This window comes from Chaetodon auriga, chromosome 1 (genome assembly GCF_051107435.1).
Source record: "Chaetodon auriga isolate fChaAug3 chromosome 1, fChaAug3.hap1, whole genome shotgun sequence".
NCBI lineage: Eukaryota > Metazoa > Chordata > Actinopteri > Chaetodontiformes > Chaetodontidae > Chaetodon > Chaetodon auriga.
The window spans coordinates 32,800,001-32,827,871 of record NC_135074.1 but is presented as its reverse complement, the minus strand read 5'-3'; the positions used below and the strand labels follow the sequence as shown (position 1 = coordinate 32,827,871).

Here is a 27,871-nt window from a genome sequence, read left to right as displayed (position 1 = left end):
AAAAGACACAAGTGTATACTTGTGTCTGATGTCGACCCTCGTGTCCTGGGGGTGAGCCTCCCCCGGGGACGCCCTCACCGTCGGTCACGGTCTTGGCTGAGGGCCGGCTCCTCCGCCTGTCAGAGGAGGTGGAGGTGGCCTTCACCCGTTTTTCGGGCCTCTGCCTTGTTTCTGTTGGCTGAGCAGAACTCAGATGTTAATCTCTTTTAAATTAGTATTTTATCGAGTGTTGGTGGACACATCGTCACATTTTAAATGACTTCAATACGTATGAAATAAAAACGTGTAAACATTGTATCAAGAGTTAATCTGCTCAGTGAGATGACGCGTTAAAACAACATGTTGGCAGAGCTTTAAATTACTACATGAAGAAGCCACTGAATGAATATTTACTCTGTTTAATAAGTCAATTAAAAAATCAAATTCAAATCAAGGTGAGGTTCAATCATAGTTCAGTAAAACATGTCTTAACTTTCTGAATGATGTTTTTAGTTTTCATTTTTAGCTGCTTCAAAGTTCGTTTCTCCGCAGTTGGATTGCACCTAAATGAAAATCAGATTTTATTCCTGTTTCTATTCATACCTGTGTGCTCCGATCGCAGGTACGGTTGAACGTTACGTCGGTGGAATTGTACCTTCAAACTCGGTCTCGTGCCGTTTCTCTCTCTGCAGCGCTGACACGTTAAACATGCGCTCAGACTCCTGCAGGCCTGCAGTCAGACCTCCAGCTCCATCAGGGGGAAATCACTGGATCTTTTTTTGTCAGTTGTCATGGTGACTCGTGGTATCGGGGCTCCATTGATGAAGGCTTTTTACAGTGGTTGTGCACGCGCGCAACTCAAGGTGAACATACTCAGAGTTGACTGAACGAACTCAGATCGGCTGTTCTGGAACCGGAAACTCAGTTTCCCACCTCAGAGTGAGTCAACTCAGAGTTCAGCGATAGATTCAGAGTTTGTTGAAGCTCCTACATGGAATACCCCCCAGGTCACTGACTTTTACACACTCACACCATCATCCAACATCAAGGGACACACACTGTTCATTTCAGTGGCAAGGCACCCTGTTGCTGCATGCTTTGAAGGGTTAAAAGTAGCGCCATCTGGTGGACAAATGTAAAAATTAAAACTTTAAAGCTAGTAGTACAAAATGAAAGGAATGCATTAGTTATGTTAAGATAAATGTGGGATCAAAAATGGCATTTTCAACGGTTTTCAATGGGACATTTTTTGTCGTTAGGAACAAATGTGTCGGTTTTTGTGTAGATCAGCCATTTTAGGTTAATTTAAGGAACTGAGACAATTCTAAAATGTTTTAAAAATCAATGTCCTTTGGCAAATTTGAGCTTTATTCACTCAACACCAAAATGGCTTGAAAATGAAAACCAAATGGCACAAAATGTCACCAGGATCTCTGAAGGGTTAATGTTTCCGTTAAAGGTGCAGCACCTTAACATTCAGTCTGTGTTCATTCGTGAAGAATCACCTGAGCATGTTCACCATGTCTCTGCAGCAGCCCAGGAGGGACAAGCCAACTTTCAGAGACTGCCATTCAAATGGTTGCTATCTGCAGCTTCACCACTAGATGTCATTAAACCACTGTGGAGCTTTAAACGTGATGTTATTGATCAGTTATCAAACATATTGATCAACATGGACACCAGAGCTTCATGTTTGTTTCGTGTTTATTAAAAAGAGAATAAAAAAGAAACTTTAAAAATCTACAGCAGAGACAAAGCAAGCAGACAGCAGCTACAACTACGACCAGCGACTCGTCCCGCTTAGCGGCTACAGGCGTGTTCTGCCCGAGGTCAAAGGTCACCGGCGGCCTCCCCAGAGGTGACCGGACGGCAGCAGGAGCGCGCCGAGGAGAGACAGTTGAGGACATTTAAGATCTGAGCGTCTTTTTGTTCAGAGGAAGACGAAACTTCTTCAGCTCAGCGTGAAAAACAAACGTCCACAGGAAGAGAAGAGGACACGACAATCACGGACACACAGGACTTCCTCATATTGCTCTCGTCTTATTGGACAACTCGGCGTCAGTGGAGTACCCTGATTGGATAAAGGAGGAACGCGAGGACGCAAAGACAGCCTCGTTAGAAAAGCACAGAAGAGGAATCAAACAATCTAAAGAGAGAAATCTTCATTTTCATCCCAGAAATTAAGATTTTCTGCAAAATGTTCATGTGGCATCAAAAAAAAAAGGATTAAAGCAAGTCCAACATAAATACTGATCATATTCTGCATATATTAATCAACCACGTGGAGCTGTGGGTCAATCCATCTAGAGCTTTAAAGTGCAACTTAACAGAAACAACGAGAGAAATACTGTGATTGGAGAGCAGAGGCTGTGGTTCAGGGTCAGGGGTCAAAGGTCAGTCCAGACACAAGGAGCCTTCAGGGGCCCCTCGCTCACGGCCATCATCACAGCAAGAAGACAGAAACCCAAACGTTTGGCCGCCGTCTCCACGAGTCTCTAAAGTTCCCATCAGCCTCTGCTCCTTCATCCGGTCGGCGGAGGAGGAGGAGGAGGAGCCTCGGGTGCTGGCAGACACCCCGCGCTCGTCTCAGGCCGTCAGCTTCAGTCGTCCTGAGGAGAGACAGCAGACCGTCAGTCATGTGACCCGCCTCCCCGTTAGACCATGTCCACACCGCTGAGCCACACCAGCAGCTTCACGTACTCCAGCGCCACCTTCAGGTCAAAGGTCAAAGGTCTCTAACAAACTAACGAGCAGCCAATTAGCCTCCAGCCTCAGCTGTTCTGTGTTTGCTGCCAATAAGCAACATGCTAACAGGCTAAACTCAAATAGTCAACATGATGTTTTTATTGTTCATGTTGGACTTTTTCATGCAGAAACTGCAAGTATGGAAACAACTGAGGGCCAAAAAGGCTCAAAGGCCTAAAATTTAGAGTTCAGTCGTTTCACGGTTGAAATCTTTACGACCTTTATTTCCTCCATTTCTATTGTAAATTATTTATCTGTAAATTTTCTTTTTATTCTGACATCCTGTTTACTGAAGCATCAGGGCTGTTGCCATGGTTACCGACAGCTCAGACTGACTCAGTCATTGGTTGAACTTTATCCTGTGAAACTACTCAAACACGAAGAGTGATCAGATTCATCAGTGTGGACATGGAGGTACAAATCCCACAATCCTCAGCTCATCAGCAGGACGCCCGGGGAGGGGGAGGGGGGTGGGACACCAGCTCAGTCACAACACACACACACACACACACACACACACACACTGAAGTCACAAGGAAAAGATTCCTGATTGAAAAAAACTCAAAAACATCAGAATCAGTTTCATCTCTGAGTCCAGGACAGGACAGGGTTAGCCTAGCTTAGCATACAGACTGAAAGCGGGGGGAAACTGCTAGCCTCGCTCCATCAAAAGAGAAAAAAGTCTCTCTGATTGGCTTGTTTGTTAAACAGGTGGAGAACAGAAAGGTAGCAGAACAGGACGGAGCACTGACGAGCTGTTTAGCTAACACCATAAATCAGACTTGAGTTTTTCGGTTTGGATGGAGCTAAGCTAGCAGCGTCAGTCTCTGTGCTAAACTAGCAGCTTCAGTCTCTGTGCTAAGCTAGCAGCTTCAGTCTCTGTGCTAAACTAGCAGCTTCATCTCTGTGCTAAGCTAGCAGCGTCAGACTCTAAGCTAAGCTAGCAGCGTCAGACTCTAAGCTAAGCTAGCAGCGTCAGTCTCTGTGCTAAACTAGCAGCTTCAGTCTCTGTGCTAAGCTAGCAGCTTCAGTCTCTGTGCTAAACTAGCAGCTTCATCTCTGTGCTAAGCTAGCAGCTTCAGTCTCTGTGCTAAACTAGCAGCTTCATCTCTGTGCTAAGCTAGCAGCGTCAGACTCTAAGCTAAGCTAGCAGCGTCAGTCTCTGTGCTAAACTAGGCTAACGTGGTCCTGGTACGGAAAGCAGACGGCTCTTTCCTTGTGACTTGGCCTTCCCTCGGCACAGATGAGGTGTGGTGTATGTTTACGTTCACGTCTTTAATAAGACGACACTCCAGCGTTCAAACAGGCGACACAAACAGCACGGTGGGCTCTGTGGGCCCTGCTCACGGCCCGCAGGCACAAGCTGGTGCAGCTCTGTGGTTAGAGGTGGGGAGTGTTAGACGGATGAGGGAGGGGGAGGCACCATGCCATGCTGAGCGCTTCCATGCCAAGCTATCCACCAATCAGTATACACCCCCACCTACCTGCCCACCGTCCCCCACCAATGGGCTGGCTCTGTCTACCTGTCTGTCTGTAAAACCAACCAATCAGACCACAGAATGAGGACAAAGAAGCAGGACAGACTGACAGCGGGTGAAAATCCTCCTCCACCGACTCTGATGGAGTTCATTCATCTGCTTTCGTTTCCTACATTTCCCAGCATGCCTCTGCCCGCCTCCTCTTTCAGACCTTCACTTTTTTAGATCAGTTATTAGTTGATAATCAGTCAGTCAGTTTGAATGATTGTTAAACGATCACTGATTCCTCTGCTGCTGTTAGAGTGTCTCTGTTCTCAAATAAAAACATGTAAATAAAGTTTGATTCAATTAATAATGAATTTACGAGACGCCCGACAGATAAAGATGAACTGATGATCCTGAAAACATCCAGTGACCTAAAGAACCGAAGCTTAGAGATTCAGATTTTAAAACTGACCCTGAACTCATCACGACGAGCAGAAAAACAGAGAGCAAAGGAAAACTGTGTATTTATACTGTGTATGTACACACCTGTGTGTGTATTTATACTGTGTATGTATACACTTGTGTGTATTTATACTGTGTATGTATACACTTGTGTGTATTTATACTATGTATGTATATACTTGTGTGTATTTATACTGTTTATGTATACATCTTTGCACTAAAACCAACCTCCACTTATTACCACTGTTGACTACAACCTGAGAAGCTACCTCACAGTACAATACTTCTCATGCACAATGTGGAACACCTACTGTACTCAGAGTCTTGTCTTGTTACGTCCTCATTTCGTTAGCACTAGCTATGGGATAAGCCCTAAGCTATACAGCTTTATTTAATATTACCCTAGGGTTTGGATTCTTTTTTTTTTTTGTCCTGTTGTCTTGTCTAGGCCGGGAAAGTGCGAAACGCAATTTCAATTCCTTTGTATGTTAAGTTCATGTGAAGAAACTGACAAATAAAAGTGACTTTGACTTGACTTTGACTTTGACTTTGAGCTGTGTGTATTTGTACTGCAGGTGTAGTATTTCTACCTGTGGACAGCTGCGTGTACTTGTGTGTATTTGTACTGCAGGTGTAGTATTTCTACCTGTGGACAGCTGCGTGTACTTGTGTGTATTTGTACTGCAGGTGTAGTATTTCTACCTGCGGACAGCTGCGTGTACTTGTGTGTATTTGTACTGCAGGTGTAGTATTTCTACCTGCGGACAGCTGCGTGTACTTGTGTGTATTTGTACTGCAGGTATAGTATTTCTACCTGCGGACAGCTGCGTGTACTTGTGTGTATTTGTACTGCAGGTGTAGTATTTCTACCTGCGGACAGCTGCGTGTACTTGTGTGTATTTGTACTGCAGGTGTAGTATTTCTACCTGCGGACAGCTGCGTGTACTTGTGTGTATTTGTACTGCAGGTGTAGTATTTCTACCTGTGGACAGCTGCGTGTACTTGTGTGTATTTGTACTGCAGGTGTAGTATTTCTACCTGCGGACAGCTGCGTGTACTTGTGTGTATTTGTACTGCAGGTGTAGTATTTCTACCTGCGGACAGCTGCGTGTACTTGTGTGTATTTGTACTGCAGGTGTAGTATTTCTACCTGTGGACAGCTGCGTGTACTTGTGTGTATTTGTACTGCAGGTGTAGTATTTCCACCTGTGGACAGCTGCGTGTACTTGTGTGTATTTGTACTGCAGGTGTAGTAGTTCTACCTGCGGACAGCTGCGTGTACTTGTGTGTATTTGTACTGCAGGTGTAGTATTTCTACCTGTGGACAGCTGCGTGTACTTGTGTGTATTTGTACTGCAGGTGTAGTATTTCTACCTGTGGACAGCTGCGTGTACTTGTGTGTATTTGTACTGCAGGTGTAGTATTTCCACCTGTGGACAGCTGCGTGTACTTGTGTGTATTTGTACTGCAGGTGTAGTATTTCTACCTGTGGACAGCTGGGACTGGGACCTCCTGCGGGAGCTGCTGGGAGTTCTGGAGGCGGAGGAGAGGGTGGAGCCGGCGCTGCTGGCCCGAGAGATGGGGAGAGGGACGGGGGTCACTGGGGGGGAGTCCAGCTGAGGAGAGGTCAAAGGTCAACATGTATTACACACACCACAAATACTGATACTATCAAAATGTCGTACTTTTATTTATTCCTCAGTTCTACAGTTTTAGTTGTTCGTGTTCATAAAGCATAACTCCGTTTCCCTGGAACACCCGGGTTTGACTAATACCTGGAACAGTCATTCCCATCCCATAAATGACTTCTGCAATGGAACAGTTGTTCACTGCTGCAGTAAATGAACGATGAACCTTAGACACGACATGACAGCAGAAGACATTTGAGTCTCACCTGTGAGAGCCAATCAGGACTCTGCTGTGATCTCAGTTTCTTTAGTGACATTTTAACGCGTCTGTGTCTTTTACCTCCACGCTGTCGTGGGTCGGCGAGGACGAGGTGGACGAGTTCTCATGTCTCCTGGAGGACGAGGAGCTCAGCTCGACGCTGCGAACGCGCTGAGCGAACTTCAGCGAGCAGACCGACTCGCTCATGTTGCCGGGCAGCGGAGACACCTGAAGACGAGACGGAGGGAATAAAAACAAGACGCACTGATCATCTTCATCCACAGCATCACCAGATCACAGATCGACTTCAGGTCAGCCGCTGGTCTCAGGTCAGCCTCAACAGCAACCTGAGACACGCTGCACAGTTTGTTAATGAGACACTTTCCTAATCATCATCATCATCATCATCGTCGTCATCATCATCATCATCATCACCATCATCATCATCACACATTGTCACTGTCATCATCACATTGTTTGCACAGTAATGAACACGTCAGAGTTCTGTACACCTGCTCCTGGTCTCACCTGCACCATCATGAGCGTCTTGCTGTCCCCGCTCAGAGAGTCCTGCAGCAGGTAGGTGAGGCGGGAGTTCCTGAACGGGACGTGGGAGTGTTTGCTCCGCAGCGCGTTGATGACATCGCCGAGCGCCGACAGAGATTTGTTGATGCACTGAGCTTCTCGGAGGCGACTGCCCTCCGCGCCCGACTTGGCGATCCTCTCCGAGCCCGCCAGGTCCACCAGGTTCAGCTTACCTGCAGCCAAACACACCAGAGACCAGTCAGACTCAGACCGGGTCCAGTTATCAAAACCACGTTCAACTCACGTGTTTGTTACTGAGCGCGTGGCTCTGAGGTCAGTGTGAGGACCAGGTCTGCGCTGCGGTCATTAAAGGGAGACTGGGGGGGCCACGAGGGTCTGAGCTAGATCCTGTTCTCTATGAACACCATCAGCACTCACATACACACAGTGGAGCTTTGAGCTTAATGCTAACATTAGCATGCTAACATGTTAAAGCAGGAGTACTGTTCTAGTTTAGCATGTTAGCATTCTAACATCCAGCTGAGGCTGATGGGAAAACTTGTTAGTTCTGCAGATATATGGCCATTAGACAAAGTACTGACACGTTAATCAATTACACAATGGTGTAGTGTGCGTGCGTGCGTGCGTGCGTGCGTGCGTGCGTGCGTGCGTGCGTGCGTGCGTGCGTGCGTGCGTGCTCACCTTGCGTGCGGTTTCCAGTCGCCGTGTTGAATCCAGACACGGTGATGATGAGCAGAGCGTGAGAGCGAGAGCTGTGTTCGTTCAGGTTGGTGCAGGCTGTCGCTCTGTTCATGTGACCCAACTCAAACACCTGAGGACAGGTACACACACACACACACACACACACACACACACACACACACACACACACAGTTCTTTCTTCCTTTCTGCAGCTCTCACTTTTCTTTTGATGTTTTTCATTGAAAAACTTAAATAAATAATGGATTCTAAAAATTGGTGCTGGTTTATTTTCTGCTGACTAATCGATTAAATAAATAAATAAAGTTTGATTGAAATGATCGATTAATTGATTTGTTTTGTTTCAGCTTTGATGAAGTTTTTGTTTCGTCTGTTTTAAGACTGAACTTCAGAGAGCAGCAGCTGACTGCAGGAGTTTTACTCTGAAAGGACGAGCGCAGCAGGAAGTCCTCACCCTGTTGATGTCCTCGGGGCTCTGCACGATGAACTCGGTCAGTCCGGGGACGTAGAGCTGTCCGCTGCCGTCAGGGTTCATCTTAATGTCCAGCTTGTCGGTGGGATTCTCCCCCAGCAGGTTCCTGATCAACAGCACAGACGTTACACCCTGCAGACTGGACTCAGGGCTCAGTAAACACAGAGGACGCTGCCTGATAGTCTCAGTTTAATCTGATTTAACTTCTCAGAGTTCTGGTCTTTCTGCCAAAAAAATGTCCAGCGTCCAGATGTTGAGCCCTCAGAGGATCAAACAGATGTTCTGTTACACAACAGCTGGACGGATGAACACATGATCCATCTTTACATAACTGCAGGAGTTCTGCCAGAGAGCTGAGCGTCTGAGCGACCTTCACCTGATGGGGGCGCCAGAGAGACGCTGCTGCTGTCACAGACCTGACAGTTTGTATGGTGCGTTCAGGGACATTCCAGACAGGTTCTGTTTCTAACTCGTGGTAAAAAATGTCCAATTTTACCTGATGAAGCAGATTTAAGCTTGTTCACATCACCTTCCTCCACCCTCACAGCGTCTCTCTCTCTCTCTCACACACACACACACACACGCACACACGCACACACACGCACACACACGCACGCACACACACACACACACACACACACACACACACAGCATGTGTTTCCTCACCGCAGTGTCTCGTTGTAGATCTCCACCATGCTGACGGTGATCTTATAGTCCCAGTCTGGAGCTTTCTCCATCACCTCAGAGAACAGCAGGCGGAGGGCTCGCTGGTTGATGCCGGGGTCGTCCGCCACGCCCTGAACACACACGCACACACACAATCCCACACACACAGGTGACGGAGGACAGCTTATTCGAACATTAAATCTTTAGGCCGTCAGACCTCTTCAAACGCTCGTCTCACCTCCATGGTGTAAGTCTTCCCCGAGCCGGTCTGTCCGTAGGCGAAGATGCAGACGTTAAAGCCGTCGATACAGGAAGTGACCAGAGCCTGGACCTCCTGAAACACCTGGTGGACCAATCAGAGAGAGGCGAGACGAGTTACCTGGAGCTCTGATATGCTGACACCGACCAGCAGGAGGCAGCAAATCACGTCACGCATCCTCACTGGATGCAGTTTAACATGCTAACACGCTAACATCTCAGGTGCCTCTGTTTTTGACATGTCAGCGCTTCCTGTCGCGCCGTGGCGAGTCACCCACCTCTTCCTGTGTGGCCTGAGGAGAGAAGACTTTGTCCAGCTCAAACGTCATGATTTTGCCCTTGTTGGAGAGGTAGAGGATGGCGTCGTCTTCAGAGTCGAAGCTCAGCATGGTTTTGGCGTCGGCGGAGTCCTGCTCCTCCTGACTGACCGGCCGGACGCGGCAGAAAACACGGATGTTACCTGGGAAACAGAGACGTCTTAACTTTTCATCAACAAGAAGCTTCTGGTTTTCTTCTGGTCTCTGAATATTTGCACTGAAGCTTCAGTCCGGACTCTGAGGTCACGTCCTCTGCGTCCTCTCTGAGGCTTCAGAGGACCTTTTTTCACTTTCGGGATTCTAGAACTCTCTGATCCCTGTTTTCCATCAAACACTCAGCAGTCTGTAATTCACACAGTGTGACAGTAATGATGCCTCAGCGTGTGTCTGGATGCTGCCCTGCTCTTCACGTTCTTTCATATAAAGCTGAACAGCCTGAAAACTTTATCGACAGCTGACGTGAGCGAACGGGCTCGGACAGAAAAGCTCAGACGTCGTTCGGCGTTTCAGACCTTTGAGTCGAACCAGCTCGTTGTGACATTTCTTCCTCAGGTTCATCTCTCGCTTATATTTACGCAGCAGCTCCTGATTGGTGCTGCTCACCTCGCTGATCACCTGACAGATCTGACACACACACACACACACACACACACACACACACACACGTCAATGCATTAAATCCTCGTATCTAGTCCACAGTATTAAAACATGCGATATTAAAGGACGGCAGGAAGCAGAGTGACCTTTGTCCTTCGACCTCTGACCGGCCATCTTCTGAGCGTGCTCACTCACCTCCTGCTTGGCCTCTGTGATGGCTTTGTCCAGCATGAAGGGGAAGTCCTGCACCTGCCTCTTCAGACAGTTGTAGTCACAGGTGAGGGTCCTGAGCGCCGGCTGCAGGCTCAGCAGGTTCATACGCACACCTGAAACACCACGACAGCAACACACACTCAGCTGAGTCCAAACACAGCGTGGCACAGCACAGGAAACAGGAAGCAGGAAGCAGGAAGCAGCCTCTGACCCGCCAGGTTCTCGTGGACGGCCTTCATCTCGCTCTCGGCTCTGATGAACGCCTCCTCGATCACACGGTTCTTCTCTTCCTCCAGGTTCTGCATCTCCGCCTCCAGCTGACCCTGAGCGCGCTCCATCTCTCCTTCATAGACCAGGATCTGGAGGCAGGAGGACAGACAACAGCACTGACACGCCGGCAGAGGACTGACGGCGATTCAAACAGAATCAGGGTCACATTGACCTGAAGTAAAAGGCCACATCAGCTCCTGACGGCGTCTGCAGCTGCATCCACGTGTGCAGTCAGAACACACGAGTGACACTTCGACCAGCTGACTGGAGGAACACGCCGCCACCACACTTCCTGTCACTTTCTAAATGTTAAATTAGACGGTTTCGAGTTGTTTAGTTTCCCATTTTACAGATGGATGAAGGATCATAATCACTCTGAATCTGTTCTCTGTTAAATAAATGTCAACAGAGTGCGAATGAATACATGAAGACAGAAAAGACAAACTGTCTGTCTCATCCTGAATTACTGAGACTTTCAGACAGAAGATGAAACAAACACGTTAGCTCAGATCTTTGGATTCACATTCACAGTTTAGGTTCTCAACAATCTGAAACATCTCACACACACACACACACACACACACACACACACACACACACACACACACACAGCAGCTACTTCAATAAGCCAGCTAGTGTCAGTGAAGAACACACAGGTAAATCTGATCACAGGTGTACAAGGTTCAGGAGGCGGAGCCTGAAACACAGCAAGGCCACACTCACACTGCAGGTAAACAAGACGCTTCTGTTTGTCTCAACAGATTCACAAAAGAAAACTGTCATCAGTGTCCTGCAGAGACATGTCCAGCATGTGTTTAGCCTAGCTTAGCATAAAGGCTGGAAGCAGGGGGAAACTGCTAGCTTAGCTCCATCAAAAGAGAGAAAAACACTCTCCAGCAGCTGATTGACAGGTTGTTTACTGTGAGACATTTAGCAGCAGTTAGCATTGAAGTCGCACTGAAGTTCTTCACTTCTATACGCTGTAAAGTCAGAATTCAGTACTCAGTACTTCATCATCTTCCTGTTCCCCATTTTTTGTTTAATTTAGTCTAAATGAGTTATGTGACAGGAAGCTCATGGCACCACATTTTCCTTGTCTGCTATGTTGGTGGGAAACAAGACAGCTAGCTTGTTTGCTAACTAGCTAGCCTGCCTGCTACAAGCTGCATTCAGTCATATTGTTGAAAGTTCAGTCAGAGATACTGTGAAAGCTACAATAATGCTACAAAAACTAGCTTAGTTAGCATTGTGCTGCAGCAAGTGCTGAAGTGGACTTGAGCTCTATGTACCAGCTAGCTGGTTAGCTAACAACATGTAAATCAGACAGACTGGCAGCTAGGCTAACAGTTTCCCCCTTCTTCCAGTCTTTGTGCTAAGCTAGGCTAAGCTAGTAGCCTTTGTGAACTGATCAAACTGATGAAATAAAATCAGATCTCAGCAGTGAATTCACTCCTAATGTTGGTCATAGTGTGAACGCAGCCTTAACGGTGTCGAGGATACAACGGGGAGCACTGGGAGAGGTTTACTGGGTTCATGTAACAGACTGGGGGGTCTGACAGGTCTGACAGGCTCCAAAGCGTCCCAGTAAAACCAGTTTCAACCACATTCCTTCATTTCAGTCGTAAACTCGTTTCACTTATTTACAACAGAGTTCAGAGTAAAATCTTCCAAATTCACTTTTACTCTTCTCAAATACCTTAAAACACACACACACAGACACACACACAGACACACACACACACACACACACACACACACACACACACACAGACACACACACACAGACACACATACACACACACACAGACACACACACAGACACACACAGACAGACACACACACACACACACAGACACAGATACACACAGACACAGACAGACACACACACACACACACACACACACATACACACACACACACACACACAGACAGACACACACAGACACACACACAGACACACACACACACACACACACACAGACACACATACACACACACACACACACAGACACACACACACACAGACACAGACACACACACACACACACACATACACACACAGACAGACACAGACAGACACACACAGACACACACACACACACACACACACACATACACACACACACACACACAGACACAGACAGACACACACAGACACAGACACACACACACACATACACACACACACACACACACACACACAGACAGACACAGACAGACACACACAGACACACACACACACACACATACACAGACAGACACACACAGACACACACACACACAGACACACACACACACACACACACACATACACACACACACACACACAGACACACACACACACACACACACACACACACACACACAGACACAGACACACACACACACACACACACACACAGACACACACACACACACACACACACACACACACACACACACACACACTCAGCCAATCAGAAAAGGCCTTTCCATATCAAACTCTGGATCTGACCCAGCTGAAGGGTTCGTCGCGTATTCGGCAGCTTTGGAGCCTGAACTCTCAGCACAGAGGTGACCTGTCAATCTCAGTGATGTCACAAAAGCAGGGGGCGGGGCCAACCTTGGACAACCTGCGAACCACCTCGCCGTTGCCCCTGCCGACGGCCTTGGACAGGAAGCCGCACAGACGGCCTCGATCGGCGAGCAGCTGCAGCCGAACGCATGCAGAGAGAAGAAGAAGAGCTGAAGAGGTGAGAGGGTTAAAGTGACCTGACGGACGAAGATCCACCATCATCATCATGTTCATCTTAGTACCTGCTTCACTGTTCAGGTGTGTCAGCCCACCTGAGCAGATTCTGGTATGTTTAATCTTTCCCATCATAAGAGTCCAACACAAAGTCAAAACAGGAAGTAGCCGCCATTACGGGTCCCTGCAGAGGGATCCACACAGCTAGGCTGCTCTGGATCAAAGGATCAGAGGGGACCAAGAGCCTGAACACTGACCAATCAGATCACTGGAAAAATGACGGTTTTATGGAGCATGATGGGAAATCAACATGGCCGCTGTGAGGGATTAAAGAACCGTCACTGGTCACATGAAGCAGCTTGTTGGCCGGGAGCAGCAGATAGACGTACAGACAGGTGAGCAGCAGACAGGTGTAGCCTCGCTGTGTGTTACCTGCGTCCTGAGCTGAGCGCAGGTCCTCTGGGACTCGTGCAGCTGCGTCTCGAGCTCCCTCAGCAGCTGCCTCTGCGCAGACAGCTGCTCCTGCAGGCCGGCGTTCTTCGTCTGCAGCTCGGCCAGAGCTTTCTGAGAGGCGGCCGACTCCACCTCCACCGTGTGGGTCACGTACTGAGGACAGACAGCTGCGTCACCTTTGTCTTTCTCAACGGACTGAAGATACTAAATATCATTTATCAAATCAGCTCATGATGTCAGAATACCTGAGCGGCCTCTCGCTCACCTTGACTCTGGGGGGCGTGGCGGCCTGCCTGGCGAGCTCCTCCTCGCACTCCTGCAGGCGGAGGTTGAGTTTCTGCTCGGTCTCCCCCTGCCTCCGCCTCGACTCCTCCAGCTGCCTCCGGCCGTCGTCCAGCTGCCGGGTGGACTCGTCCAGCTGCCGGTGGAGACTCTCCGCTCTGGAGGTTTTGTCCAGCAGCTCTCGCTCCAGCTCAGCCAGCCGCCGCTCCCTCTGCCGGGCCTGGCTCTCCCAACGAGACACCTCCCTGCGCAGGGACTCCACATCCTGCAGAGCACATGAAGGTGTGGGGTTTATGTTCTACCTGAGGCTGGACGTCCAGAGGTGTCCAGGTGAGCCGGTGGTGAAGACACCGAGGACATCAAACCCCTCTCTCTGCTCAGGTCTGTTTCTATTTTCTAACAAAGATCCACATGTACCTGGCTGAATATCTACCTGACTGTGTATCTACCTGGCTGAGTATCTACCTGGCTGTGTATCTACCTGACTGTGCATCTACCTGGCCGTGTATCTACCTGGCTGTGTATCTACCTGGCTGTGTATCTACCTGGCCGTGAGGGCAGTGGCTGCAGCTGCAGGTCTCTGCAGCAGCGTCGAGGCTCTGAAGCTCTGAGCTCCTGCATGACTTCAGCTCCTGCTTCAGACGCTGGTTCTCCACCACCAGCAGCTCCAGCTGCTTCTCCAGGTCTGTCGCCCCCTACAGGACAGGAGGTCACACACACACACACACACACACACAGTGACTGGTAGCTTGTTACTGGTGTTCTGTGTTTATTTTCAGGCTGTGTTTTTTCCCAGGGTTCCTCTGGAATGTGGTCCAGCAGGGTCTCACCAGTTCAGAGCGAAGTCTCTCCACCTCCTGGGTCTGATCCAACAGCTTCTCCTCCAGCTCCTCCACCTGTAAAGACAGCACGTTACGGTCACGCTGAACTAGAAATAACTCTTTCGTGCATGTTTTTCCTCACATTTTCAAATCTTAAAGCCATTTTTGTAAAAACAAACAAACAAACAAACAAACAAACAAACATCAACGAGTCTTCTTCCTGTCACTCACTGAAACCTGAACGGCAGCAGCTGCTCAGTGAAGCTGCAGATCAGACCGACAGATTCATCAGTAAAATAAACCTGTCAGAGTCAAACTGCCTCACCTGTGATGTCTACATGCACAGATCAGTCTGACAGGGGAGGCCTCACCTGTGACTATTCACGTCAGGGAAACACTGTTACACACCCTCAACGTTTAACTGAGTGTTTGTTCACGGGATGGAAACAAATGAGACGCCGTGATGTCACAGCCTCTCATGGCCTCTCGAGGCGCGCTGACACTGAAAACCTGATCCAGGTGTGACGTGTTTCCTGTAGACGTACCTGTCGGCGCAGCTGAGTAATGAGCTGCTCTTCTTCTGGAAAGCTGAGACGATCTGTAGGTTGTTCACCTGGCAGCAACACCTTCACACCTACACACACACACACACACACACACACACACACACACACACAATACAACACAGCACAAGCACATGACGGCTCTGAGCGACGGTTTGTTCATGTCCAAGAAAACAAACCAGCAGAATAAATGTAATCTGTGCAGACATTAAAGTTTGATCACGAACGGTGCTGCAGAGCAAAGCAGCAGCAGCGGCAGCGGTGCAGCCGGAGCCTCCGTAGATGAGCTCCGTCCTCACCGTTGGGCGGAGAAGACGTCTGAACACCTCCACCCACACTCGTCTTCTCCTGCAGCTGCTGAAGCAGCAGGTGACGAGTGACTTCTTCAGAGCGAAGACGAGCCTGAAACTCACACACTTTGTCCTGTAGGGTCTGAACACACACACGGACGGACACGCAGACACACACACACACACACACACACACACACACACACACACACACACGCACGATGATGAGCATCTTCTCTCGGGTCATGTGAACTGAGAGCAGCTGTTTCTAAGAGCAGGAAGCTGCAGAAATCTGAATCTACTGCAGACACAGAGGATGAAGACGAGAAGGAAAAGGAGGAAGACCAGCAGCTCTGAGTGAAAGCACAAGACACTACGACACAGCGAGGAGCAGAAGAAGGTTTTTACATTGACGGGACTCCACCAGCAAGACCAGGTGACCCTCTGTGACGGAGAACAGCGAGGACACGAGGAGGACAGCAGAGTGAGACGAGACATGAGGACAGAAGATGAGATGAGAGCGGACAAAAAGTCACAGCAACAGACATGACCTGTGTTTTCTGCTGACCAATCACTGCGTCCGGCTGCTCTGAGCTCATTTAAGCCAATAATAAAGAAGCTTTGTGTTCAGTTCACGGAGGACGTGACTGAATGTTAGCAGCACACACACAATGACCATGTGACCGCTAACGTTAGCGTTAGCCGTGTTAGGGGGGCACGACAGCGAGGTCAGTGACCACGCACACACCAAACATTCACTGTTCACAAGTGAACGTGTGTGTGTGTGTGTGTGTGTGTGTGTGCGCAGAGTCACTGAAACGTCAGAGCAGATCAACATTGATGTCACAGACGTGATGAGCAGGTTGACAGGAAGTCTGCCAGAGGTGTCAGCTGATGTCAGCTGTGAGTCAGCAAATACACTGTGTGTGTGTGTGTGTGTGTGTGTGTGTGTGTGTGTGTGTGTGTCTCACCTGGATGAGCAGCTGCTGGCTGGGTACGCTTGTTTCGGTCAGCTCTGCAGTCAGAGAGGGGCGCTGTGAGAAGGCGGCAGTGGGCAGAGACAGGAAGGAGCCGTCGTCTTCACCATCACTCATCAGGAAGTCCACTGAGCTCGCTACGGAGACAGAGAGGGACAAACAGCAGAGCCTCGTCTCAAAGGGTCGTCTCAGTGTGTCTGTGTTTCTGCAGCCAGCGAACAACTGAACACGTCACACCTGCACAGTCAACCAATCATGACTCCTGGATCAGGTCCGCCTTCCTGTCCCAGTCTGGCCTGACTGGGGTCTTGGCTTCAATAATCAATAAGAAAGCAGCATCTGGAGGCAGCAGCTGGCTGCAGACCACATGCTGCATTCAAAGACCTGCAGGTCTGCACAGAAATAAGTGTTGTCCAAGGTTCAGCTTCTCCGCTCCACCTCCTGATGAACATGAGCACGAAGAAAACTAAGTCTCTTCAGGAGAAAGGCGTCATTGAGCCCAACTGACTCCACCTGAACACCACGGAAACCAGCCCAAGCAGGTAACAGGTGATAACAGCCACAGACACGTTAACCTGTGTGTGTGTGTGTGTGTGTGTGTGTGTGTGTGTGTGTGTGTGTGTGTGTGTGTGTGTGGTCACATGTTTTCTGTGAGGCCTAAAATCTTATCAACCTGAGAACAATCTGCACTCTGTGAGAAAAATCTGAGCATTAACAGGACTTAGCGTGCGCACATGCACACACACACACACACACATACACACACACACACACACGCGCACACACACACAGGAGAAGTGCTGTATTTGCTGATTACACAGTAGACGTTGACTCTGCCGATTCATGACTTTAAGCACTAAAACTTTTCTTCTTCGTGGGTTTCTCCTACTGTTCTACACTTCTGTCTCTGTCTCTCTGTCTGTTATCAGACTGAATAAACGGCGTGAAGACGTCACTTCGACCAACAATAATCAATACCTATCGCTCATCCAGGCTGATCATCAGCCCTCTCAGGTTCTCGTTTATTGATCTGTGATCAGTGATTGATTGAAATCATTTCTAGTGTTGGTTCATTAAATATTTGACACATTTCAGCTTCATGTGATCGATGAACAAACATGAAAATGTCTTTCAAACCTGCTCACATTAGCTCTCGTCAGTGACCTGATGCTGGTCGGACCAGCCTGCTCATCGTTCACGTGTAATTAGCCGTGAAGCTAACATCACTGCATTCACACCGAGTCTGGTGGAGAGTCACTAAGTACATTTACTGTTTAAGTTAAGTACATGTACCTCAAACTGTACCTCAGCACGTCCATTTTTTGGGTTTCTAAGTTAGCTGACAGCCTCAGACTATTCATACAAAATTCATGTAAAACGTCTTCAAATGTTTCGTCCAGAAGAAACTCAGCGTGACAGAAACCAGCAGAGACCCTTCACACTGACTTCACATCAGTGACTCTTCAATCAGCTGCTGGCTGAACAAAGCTTAAAGGACTGAAAACATGAAGGAGAGCAAACGACAAAGGCTCCAGTGTTGTTCACCTGATCCGTCGTCTCCGGAGACGCCGGCTGAAAACCGATCAGCTGAGAAAAACACACACGGACACACAAACCACGAACAAACACCAACAAATCGAGCAAACGTGACGCTCTCAGCTCACCTGTCCTTCCCTCTGACACACACTCAGGTTTCCTCTCACTGTCCATGAGCTCCATTCATTACTGACAGGTATGACTCACCTCCCCCTACACACACACACACACACACACACACACACACACTCTCTGCTGTCATGCCAAAAATGTAGCCACGCTGCTGTTTTTTTTTTTTTTTTTGTCCCCCCTCCTCTGCAACAGGCGTCTGACTCACCGTCCAATGAGATGTCGTTCTTCCAGAGCTCCTGCAGGCAGGGGGTGTGGCTGAGGTCCCAGGTCTTTCTTGTGCTGAACATGACCGCCGGGCTGAGCAGAGCGCTGGACCGCTGGACCGGCTGCAGACAGACAAAGAGACAGACAGAGAGACAGAGAGAGAGACAGACAGACAGAGAGACAGAGACAGAGAGAGAGACAGACAGACAGAGAGACAGAGACAGAGAGACAGACAGACAGACAGACAGACAGATGGACAGAGAGAGAGACAGACAGACAGAGAGACAGAGAGAGACAGACAGACAGAGACAGAGAGAGAGACAGACAGACAGAGAGACAGAGAGAGAGACAGACAGACAGAGACAGAGAGAGAGACAGACAGCGAGACAGGCAGACAGACAGACAGATGGACAGAGAGAGAGAGAAAGAGACAGACAGACAGACAGATGGACAGAGAGACAGACAGACAGACAAACAGGCAGAGAGACAGACAGACAGACAGATGGACAGAGAGACAGACAGAGAGACAGTGAGCGTCATTAACATTCCACGTTTCTTCATGTTAAGGCACTGAATGCATCACAGCCAGAGGTTCTCAAAGTCTGACTCTGAACCTCCTACAGTCAAGATCAGGACCACTGACCCCCCCGCAGAACTCCGTCACCTCCTCCTCCAACTCCTCCCCTTACAAATACTATTGGCCCCATTCTTCCTGGATGTAAACAGGAAGTGTAACGTTGCCGTGTTTTGACGTTTCTTTGGTCTATATTTGTCTCACTGTCTCCATTAGCAGTCTGCTGAATTAGCTGTTAGCATCCCCTGTTTGCAGTGTAACCATGACAACAGACAACCATCACTGGGTCACTGCAGTACTGAAGAACACCGAAGACCCTCTGACTTTCCTGCAGCGCCATCGTCTGGTCGTGATGGAAAGACATTCACCACCAGCGTCAACCTCAGCTGGACCTCAGCTAATGTTAGCATGCCAACATGCTAAGCTAAGATAATGGACAAGGTAAACGTGCTAAACATCAGCATGTCGGCATTATTCTCGAGAGCATGTTAGCTTGCTTAGCTTGTTGTTAGCTTTTAGCTCAGAGCACCGCGGTGTCAAAGTAGAACCCATCTGTACGACTACACCTGAAGGCATCGCGCTGGCCGTTTCCACGGTTATTCAGAAAATGAAACACAAACACAGAAACCTAAAATAACTGAATCATGAATCTCTGCATGACTCATGTTTGTGTCACACCAGCGGACAGAAAACACGTCGCTCAGGTCAAACTGGTGCTTTTAAAACAACTGTGCTGAGATCAGCTCACCTCTCCCGACTCCTCTGGTCTAGTCCTGATCGGCTACGGTCTCCTAACCTGTCTCACCTGTGGGATCCCACCAATCAGAGGCCAGCCTCTAAGCTGAAGCCTCTTTCAGAGCGTCCGTTCTTACCCGTCCATGTCCGCAGCGAGGTCTCCGCTCGGACGGGCGGACGCAGCTCTTCCTGTCCAGACAGCTCTTGTTGATCAGAGTTCCCACCCAGCCCAGCATGCTGCCGCTGCACGCTCACATCCCCCCAGTCCTCTCTACTGGTCCCAGTCGGCCGGCCGCTCAGAGCCAGTGACCTTCTGCCGAGCTGAGATAACCTGCTGCGCACGCTGACCCGGAGTCAGTTAACCCACCTACAGTCTGTGGATTACGCACACCTGACCTGAGACCAGCCCACAGAGAGGCTGCAGGTCAGGAGGGACTCACTGCAGAAGTAATCTGTTAATCCTCGGAGCAGATGGCCTCTGGAACCCTGACCTGAGCGCAGCGACGCAGGTTCAGTCCCGTTTACTATCAGACAACTTCATGAATGACTCAACTCTCACTCTTCAGTATGTGAGCGCCACCTGCTCACCGGCCGCTTTATTAGGTACACCTGCACCATCTGATGCCGTCCAGTACGGCTCAGCCTCCACAGACCGCAACGTCATCGATGCTGCGGTGAACACGGCTGCGCTCCTCATGGAGGACGACACAGTCTGGATGTTCAGGTCATCTGAAGCGCTTTACAACTGATCTGGAACTGCTGCCATAGCGACAAGTCCTGAAAGCCAAACCTGCGGCTCCAGCTGTCTCCATCTTGGCAGCGTCTGACTCCACCAACCTCCAGCTAAGAGGCGGGCGTGGGTGGAGCTGGCTGAGGCCTGGACGCCGAAACCTCACGGCCAGCTGTCACTCAAAGAGATGGTCATAAAACTTTAGACATGGAGGTCTATGGGGACGGACTCGCCTCCAGAAGGAGCCTCAAGTGGCCGTTTGAGGAACTGCAGCGTTTGAGTTTTCAGCCCCGGAGGCTGCTGGCCGATCAGGACCACAACGTTTCACTGTGACCCACAAACAGGAAGTAATGTTCACGTATAACAGCCTTTCACAGACTCTAATCATAGTAAGATTATATAATACACACACAGTCACACACACACACACACACACACACACACAGAGTTGACACATTGGTCTTACAGATTAGAGCTTTAAAGATGGAGTAAACACACACAGTGTGTGGAAGTGTTATTAATGTTGACAGCTGCTGACACATTTCTCACCTTTCACCCCCCCCCCCCCCACACACACACACACACACAGAGTCTGAATTGACTGTCTGTGCACTTTTTTTTTGCCTCCTGCAGTAAATGATGAACACGTGGAATGACGTGGTTTTTCCATCCAGCGGCTGACTGTTTCCTGGCAGTGAACGCAGCACAGAGCCATCTGCTGCCGTCTGACACCTTCAGGGTCCAACAGAGTCGCCTGAAACTGCCTGCGAACACCTCGACGCTGACTCTGGATCAGCCTGCGGGAGGATTCACCACAGCTCGCTGCTGTTCGCAGGTAAGACGTGACACTCTGCAGACAGGAGACCAGGACGCCTCCCGGTGGTGACAAGTGTCCATCAGCGTTTCTCAAAGCCTGAGACGACGTCTTCAAACGCTTTGTTTGTCCACGTTCAGTTTACTGTCATTAAGGAGAAAACATTCACGCTCAAGAAGCTGGAACCAGAGACGTTTGACTTCTTTTTCTCTTCAGAACTTAGTAAAGCCGATTAATTGATGCTGATGCTGCTGATCAATTTCATAGCTGACAACTAATCAATGCATCGCTGGAGCTCGACTGACATTTGCTAATTAGCAGTAAGAAGAAACAGACTGTTTGTTTTCTGTCCGTAAACAGAAATCAGATGTTTTTCTGCTTGTTCTTTAAAAAGGTTCAGTGAGTAAAAACAGGTCACGTGTCAAAGGTCACCTGTGGAAGGTCACTCCAGACCAACAGGGGGCAGCACAACACCTGAGCAGCCGCTAAGCGCTGCTCTTTGCTGTAGCTGTCTGTGGCTGTTGCTGCTAGCTGCTGTTAGCTCGTTCGCAGAGTTAGCCGTGCAGCTAGCGGCCCTGTTAGCTGACTGGACGCTTCCCTACAAATGATTATTGATAGATGATTATTAATCATCATGTTCTGAACGGTCATTTTATTCAGCTGCAGCAGTTTAAAGCTGCAAACTGAAGTCATTAATTTTGAGGAAAAACACTGAAACTGTGTTATATTACAAAAATATCCAGTCCAATATTACAACACTGATAACAATAAATCATGAAATCTGCAGCACATCCTCTTCAGCTGAGTTTACGCCTACAGAGGGACTGCCCCTCCTCCCCCTCCTCCCCCTCCTCCTCCTCTAAATTGGGTCAAATCATCTCTTCCTGTTTTCTTTCAGTCTCCATGTGCTCACAGTCAAACCCTATCCACTCACACTCACACACACACACACACACACACACACACACACACACGAGGGGACAGTCGGGGGTTCTGCGTCTTGCTCAAAGACACCTCAGCAGAGAGAATAAAGCCAGCAGCTGATTGGCTCTCATCCACAGGTGCTGCTTCGTTCAAATATCATCGAGGCGTCAATCGACACGTTGATCCACGCCCTGATCTTCAGCTCCAGTCCTGTGGACTCCAGTCTGCGGAGGACCTGAACCAGGTCAATAAAAGTGTCCCACTTTCAAAAAACTATGACGCCTGGTGCAGCTACAAATACCTGAGTACGGCTCACCTACACCTGCTGACAAGAGGAGGGAGTGAGATCAGTTACCTGAGCTGCCTGATGAACACCTCCCCATTCTGGAACTTACAAATTTCAGTGTCCAGACACCGTCTCGCTTTTCTTTGTGTGCTTTTTTTTTTGTCCCACGTCTGCACCTGTAACTGTACCAGCACCTGAACCAGTACCTGAACTTGCCCCAGTATCTGCACCAGCACCAGTACCTGCCCCAGTATCTGCACCTGCCCCAGTATCTGCCCCAGTATCTGCACCAGCACCAGTATCTGCACCTGCACCAGTACCTGCCCCAGTATCTGCACCTGCCCCAGTATCTGGCCCAGTATCTGCACCTGCCCCAGTATCTGGCCCAGTATCTGCACCAGCACCAGTATCTGCACCAGCACCAGTATCTGGCCCAGTATCTGCACCTGCACCAGTATCTGGCCCAGTATCTGCACCTGCACCAGTATCTGCCCCAGTATCTGCACCAGCACCAGCATCTGGCCCAGTATCTGCACCAGCACCAGTATCTGCCCCAGTATCTGCACCTGCACCAGTATCTGGCCCAGTATCTGCACCAGCATCAGTATCTGCACCTGCACCAGCATCTGGCCCAGTATCTGCACCTGCACCAGTATCTGGCCCAGTATCTGGCCCAGTATCTGCACCTGCACCAGTATCTGGCCCAGTATCTGCACCTGCACCAGCATCTGGCCCAGTATCTGCACCTGCACCAGTATCTGGCCCAGTATCTGCCCCAGTATCTGCACCTGCACCAGTATCTGGCCCAGTATCTGCACCAGCACCAGTATCTGCACCTGCACCAGTATCTGGCCCAGTATCTGCACCTGCACCAGTATCTGGCCCTGTACCTGCCCCCGTGTTGGACGTGCACGTCTCTGCTCTGCTTGGACCAGGTGGACGGCGAACATGCAGCACATCTTTAACGTGATGACAGCAGAACAAATGTTCTTCAGCGAACCCAGAATGAACACGCTGCTCATCACAGGAGGTCGAAGGGAAGCAGACGAGAGCGAAAACGTTGGCAGACAAAAGGCGGATTATCAGGAGGAGAGAGGAGACGCAGAGGAGGGAATCAAACTGAGCCGGAGCTTCAGGCTGTCGTCCTCTGAACGCGCCATGCGCGACACGTATTCAGGTCAGCGGAGGAAACTGCATCAGGTTACAGCCAGACCTCCATCTCACCGGATTACCCTCGTCTCTACTCAACATGTCCGTTTCCCTCCCGTCCTCCGTCCTCCGTCCTCCGTCCTCCATCTCGTCCTCTTTGTGTCCCTACGCTCGGTTCTTACCTCCCTCCCTGCGGCCTCGCCGTCCACATCATCGCTGCATCCTCCACCTCGCTGCAGCTCCACACCGACACACAGCAGCAGGATCAGAGTCAACCCCACCCGCAGACCCCCTCCACACACACACACACACACACACACACGCACACACACACACACACACACAGAGCTTCTTCCCTCTCTGTTCCCCTAGCAACAGCACAGCAGCATCACACCTCCTCTAGCTCCTCCCCCCCCCCCCCGATGGATAAATATTTCAGCGTCAACTGAAGCGTGAGGAGCTGCTCCTCCCCCCGCTGGAACATTCAATGGCCCTGTGTGTGTGTGTGTGTGTGTGTGTGTGTGTGTGAGTGAGTGCATCAAAGGAAAGAAAACATTACTCGACCTCCAGCAGAGCGTCGAGCTGCAGCTGATCAGAAAATGACTTTGCAGGTTATCTGATGGATTTTCTCTGTTGATCGACTTTGAATTTGATCGAATCTAAATTTAGATTTTTAGATGTTTCAGACATTAAATACTTTTAATGAGTCCAAAGGAGGTAAAATACTGCTGACGGTGCAGAAACAACAAACTCACTTCCTGTGTTTACGCACAGCCCTGAGGGACAAAAAGCCCAAAATAAAGAAAGCCAGAGGAGAGAAAGCTGAAGAGCAACGTGCCCTGAAACATGGATGAAGAATAATTCTCTGTTTAATCTGCGGAAAGATGATGAAAACAGCATTTTCAAGAATGAACCTGGAAACACCTGATAACACCCCACAGAGTCCGTGTCAGAGCATCCTGAGCTCAACGGGCAGATTAACATCATCATCAGATGATGAAGATGAATCTGTGGTTGCATAAGTCTCATCTGACTGCCACTGTTCACATGTAACAGGATTTCAGTCATCGTGATCACACGCTCCACATTCCTCTGCTGATGGCACGAAGCGTCACGCCGAGACGCACAAACATCAGACTGAACTGGAACGTACCGACATTAACCAGCGGTCTGTGAACGCACCATCAGCACCATGATACACCAACATCTGTGTGAGCTTCAGGTGAGTCTGAGCGTCCAATGAGGAGCAGCTCAGGTGCAGCGAGGACAAGTCCATCAGCGTCTCTGTCTACGTTCAGGACTCACGTACAGAAGTGTTTCCTCAAAGGCCTGAAGCTTCGTCAAAGACTCGAGTGAAGACATTTTACAGTCCAACAGGACCAGAACGACCTTTAGCGCTACAAAATAAGTCCTGACAGGACGCGAAGACGACGTCAACCAGCTGAACACGTTTGGATTCATGAAGACAGAAGAAAAAAAGACTCTGCTGAGTTCAGAGTTCAGTCACAGCGAACGGATGTCAGAAGAGACAATAAGAACAGATGGAAAGCTCACAGCTGGTCTTATCCTGTCTCCATGAAACTTAACTGGCCTGCATTCACTGCATTCACTATACTCATTATGTTCACTGCGTCCACTATATTCACTATGTTCACTGCATTCACTATGTTCACTATGTTCACTGCATTCACTATATTCACTGCATTCACTATATTCACTGCATTCACTATATTCGCTATGTTCACTGCATTCACTATATTCACTATGTTCACTGCATTCACTGCGTTCGCTGCATTCACTATATTCACTATGTTCACTGCATTCACTATATTCACTGCGTCCACTATATTCACTATGTTCACTGCATTCACTGCGTTCGCTGCATTCACTATGTTCACTGCATTCACTATATTCGCTATGTTCACTGCATTCACTGCATTCACTATATTCACTGCATTCACTATATTCGCTATATTCACTGCATTCACTATGTTCACTGCATTCACTATATTCACTGCGTCCACTATATTCACTATGTTCACTGCATTCACTATGTTCACTGCATTCACTATGTTCACTGCATTCACTATATTCACTATGTTCACTGCATTCACTGCGTTCGCTGCATTCACTATATTCACTGCATTCACTATATTCGCTATGTTCACTGCATTCACTATATTCACTATGTTCACTGCATTCACTGCGTTCACTGTATTCACTGCGTTCAGTGACACCGTGAAATCATTCACCACACTCTGCTGGTGCTCCGTCACCTGTGCTGCTCCAACCTCCATCCTGATGCTGATCAGCTCATCAACAAGAATCATTTTTATTTCCAGGCACAGAAACTGAAGTGAAAAGTGAAAACTGAGCTCAGACGACACCAAACGTCAGCTGAAGTTTCTGCAGTGACTCAGATGATCGCGTCTCTTCTCACTGTTTTAAGGTGTGTTTGGACTGGCTTTGACTCACTGTTGCTATGAGCGGTGGTTTAATTGTTGACCTTAATGACGTTTGAGGTGGACAGATCATTTCAACAGATAGCTACCGGCCAATCAGAGAGCGGCATAAAATGTCTCAAGTTCTCATGAAGTTTAATGTTTTCAGTTTAGTGTCATGTCTGAAGGTGTGATCGAGTTTATTGTTCACGTTAAGTGAAGAGTCTGATGATCTGATGGTTCTCAGAGTCCATCACATATAATCAGCTGATCATTAGTTTTGTTTGTAAAATCTAAATGTGCAACGTAACCTGGAATAAAAACTCTCAAATAAACAAACAATATTTGTGAGCAAAGTAAATATCCAAGTACCTCAAATCCTTTGAGATTTTTTGTGAAACCATCAGATCTGAAGTTGAAATTCTTCCACCTGAACTGAACTCCAGCTCCTCACCTGAACTCGCTTCGTGTTGTTGGGGAGGTTGCGTACGCCGCCTCTTCGCCTCCGCCTCCCTTCAGCTCTGCAGCTCCTCGGCCCTCGGGGGCCCACACTCTTCAGCAGATCATCCTCACACCCCCGAGGCCGGGGCGCTCCCCAGACCTCGGGGGCGCCTCCATCCTGCACACGTCCTTCCTGCTCCGCGGCCTCCGAGCTCCGGCTAGACTCCACGGCCTTGTTGGTCCAGCTCTTGAAGAGGTTGTGGAGGGTCAGGACGGCCAGCGTGCACAGGACGTACATGACCCACCGCCCAGGGACAGCTCACCTGGATAAAACCGCTCAGACTGAAGGCTGCTTTAGGTGGATGTTTAGCTTCATTGTATGTGAATCCAAGCAGGTGTGGTCGAGCTCAAGCCGGTCCAGGTGAGGTGTCGCAGGTGTCTCGTTTACATCCTGAAAGTCTGAGATTCAGCTGAGACAAACAGGACTCAGATATCTTCCTCCTGCTGAACGACGCTCACCAGACGCTTTAATCCTGCTGCTGTTTGTTTAATCCGCTGCCTCTCTGGCACTTTGCTTTTGTGTCTCACCTGTTTCACCTCTGTCCTGAATCCCGCCCCGTCACAGTCACCATCACACCTCCGCCGAGCTGATAAAAACCTGTGAACCTTGTCCCGTCCTCCCTGCCGCTGCTGTCACGTCCACAGATATGGGACAGGTAACCAGAGCCAGCAGCTTCAGTTTCTCAGCGTAACTCGAGACGCCGTGGACCTGCGGCGCTCTGCTTCGTGTCAGCTCGACGGTCCGAGCCTCAGCTGCTGCAGTGACGCACGTCCACACCAAAGTTCACAAACACGTTCAGACTTTTCAATCAAAGTCTGAACATTTCACTGACAAAGAGAATCTGTGCAGCTTCTAATCAGCTGCACACTGGAGGAAACTTAAATCTAATGACGACAAAACAATGACGTTCGGTGTGAAAAGAGAATTCATCAAGACAAAACAGAGCAACCTTTCATATTTCTACATCACTAAAGAAATGCAAAGAAAACATGCTGCAAACTTTCTGACGTTTGTTATCCAGAGCGACGGGAATCCTCCGTGGAGTCCGATAACTTTTCCTTCACGGCTGTCGGCGTCTCGTCTCTTTCCACCGGCTGGTTCGTCACTGCGTTAGTCCAGTTTGCGTTCTGATTGGACGAGCAGCAGGATGGTCTGA

General features: G+C 49.1%; 2 protein-coding genes across 17 annotated transcripts in view; both read right to left on the bottom strand.

Moving 5' to 3' along the window:
* Positions 1 to 1,665: 1,665 nt before the first annotated feature.
* kifc3 (kinesin family member C3) overlaps positions 1,666 to 27,871 on the bottom strand; it is a 26,409-nt gene continuing 203 nt past the window's right edge. The window contains exons 1-24 of one of the 11 annotated variants that reach the window (XM_076735771.1): positions 26,668 to 27,871; positions 18,562 to 18,682; positions 16,683 to 16,825; positions 16,120 to 16,155; positions 15,721 to 15,853; positions 15,404 to 15,492; positions 14,868 to 14,933; positions 14,583 to 14,732; positions 14,021 to 14,302; positions 13,735 to 13,908; positions 13,177 to 13,263; positions 10,516 to 10,663; positions 10,287 to 10,417; positions 10,007 to 10,118; positions 9,456 to 9,637; positions 9,158 to 9,262; positions 8,920 to 9,050; positions 8,236 to 8,359; positions 7,764 to 7,893; positions 7,065 to 7,294; positions 6,618 to 6,764; positions 6,136 to 6,265; positions 4,209 to 4,255; positions 1,666 to 2,588 (exon numbers count right to left, since the gene is read on the bottom strand). The exon at positions 26,668 to 27,871 is cut by the window's right edge and continues 203 nt beyond it. In XM_076735771.1, the coding sequence (XP_076591886.1) occupies positions 2,580 to 2,588; positions 4,209 to 4,255; positions 6,136 to 6,265; positions 6,618 to 6,764; positions 7,065 to 7,294; positions 7,764 to 7,893; positions 8,236 to 8,359; positions 8,920 to 9,050; positions 9,158 to 9,262; positions 9,456 to 9,637; positions 10,007 to 10,118; positions 10,287 to 10,417; positions 10,516 to 10,663; positions 13,177 to 13,263; positions 13,735 to 13,908; positions 14,021 to 14,302; positions 14,583 to 14,732; positions 14,868 to 14,933; positions 15,404 to 15,492; positions 15,721 to 15,853; positions 16,120 to 16,155; positions 16,683 to 16,825; positions 18,562 to 18,682; positions 26,668 to 26,952 (3,192 nt within the window). In that variant the 5' untranslated portion in view covers positions 26,953 to 27,871 and the 3' untranslated portion in view covers positions 1,666 to 2,579. Of the gene's footprint in view, positions 2,589 to 4,208; positions 4,256 to 6,135; positions 6,266 to 6,617; positions 6,765 to 7,064; positions 7,295 to 7,763; positions 7,894 to 8,235; positions 8,360 to 8,919; positions 9,051 to 9,157; positions 9,263 to 9,455; positions 9,638 to 10,006; positions 10,119 to 10,286; positions 10,418 to 10,515; positions 10,664 to 13,176; positions 13,264 to 13,734; positions 13,909 to 14,020; positions 14,303 to 14,582; positions 14,733 to 14,867; positions 14,934 to 15,403; positions 15,493 to 15,720; positions 15,854 to 16,119; positions 16,156 to 16,682; positions 16,826 to 18,561; positions 18,683 to 19,939; positions 19,961 to 20,006; positions 20,271 to 23,954; positions 24,149 to 26,667 lie in introns of those variants that run through there. The other 10 variants (XM_076735837.1, XM_076735828.1, XM_076735846.1 and 7 more) reach the window with 10 other exon arrangements.
* Positions 22,277 to 23,932, bottom strand: LOC143323790 (uncharacterized). 6 transcript variants are annotated; one of them, XM_076735876.1, is made up of 2 exons: positions 23,022 to 23,932; positions 22,277 to 22,991 (listed from the first exon to the last, which is right to left on the bottom strand). In XM_076735876.1, exons 1-2 carry the CDS (start codon positions 23,643 to 23,645, stop codon positions 22,689 to 22,691), a joined length of 927 nt encoding a protein of 308 aa, XP_076591991.1. In that variant the 5' UTR covers positions 23,646 to 23,932; the 3' UTR covers positions 22,277 to 22,688. The 6 variants fall into 6 exon arrangements, with proteins under 6 accessions (XP_076591991.1, XP_076592018.1, XP_076592008.1 ...); XM_076735903.1 differs by having other exon boundaries at positions 22,280 to 23,111; positions 23,160 to 23,931; XM_076735893.1 differs by having other exon boundaries at positions 22,280 to 23,123; positions 23,166 to 23,931.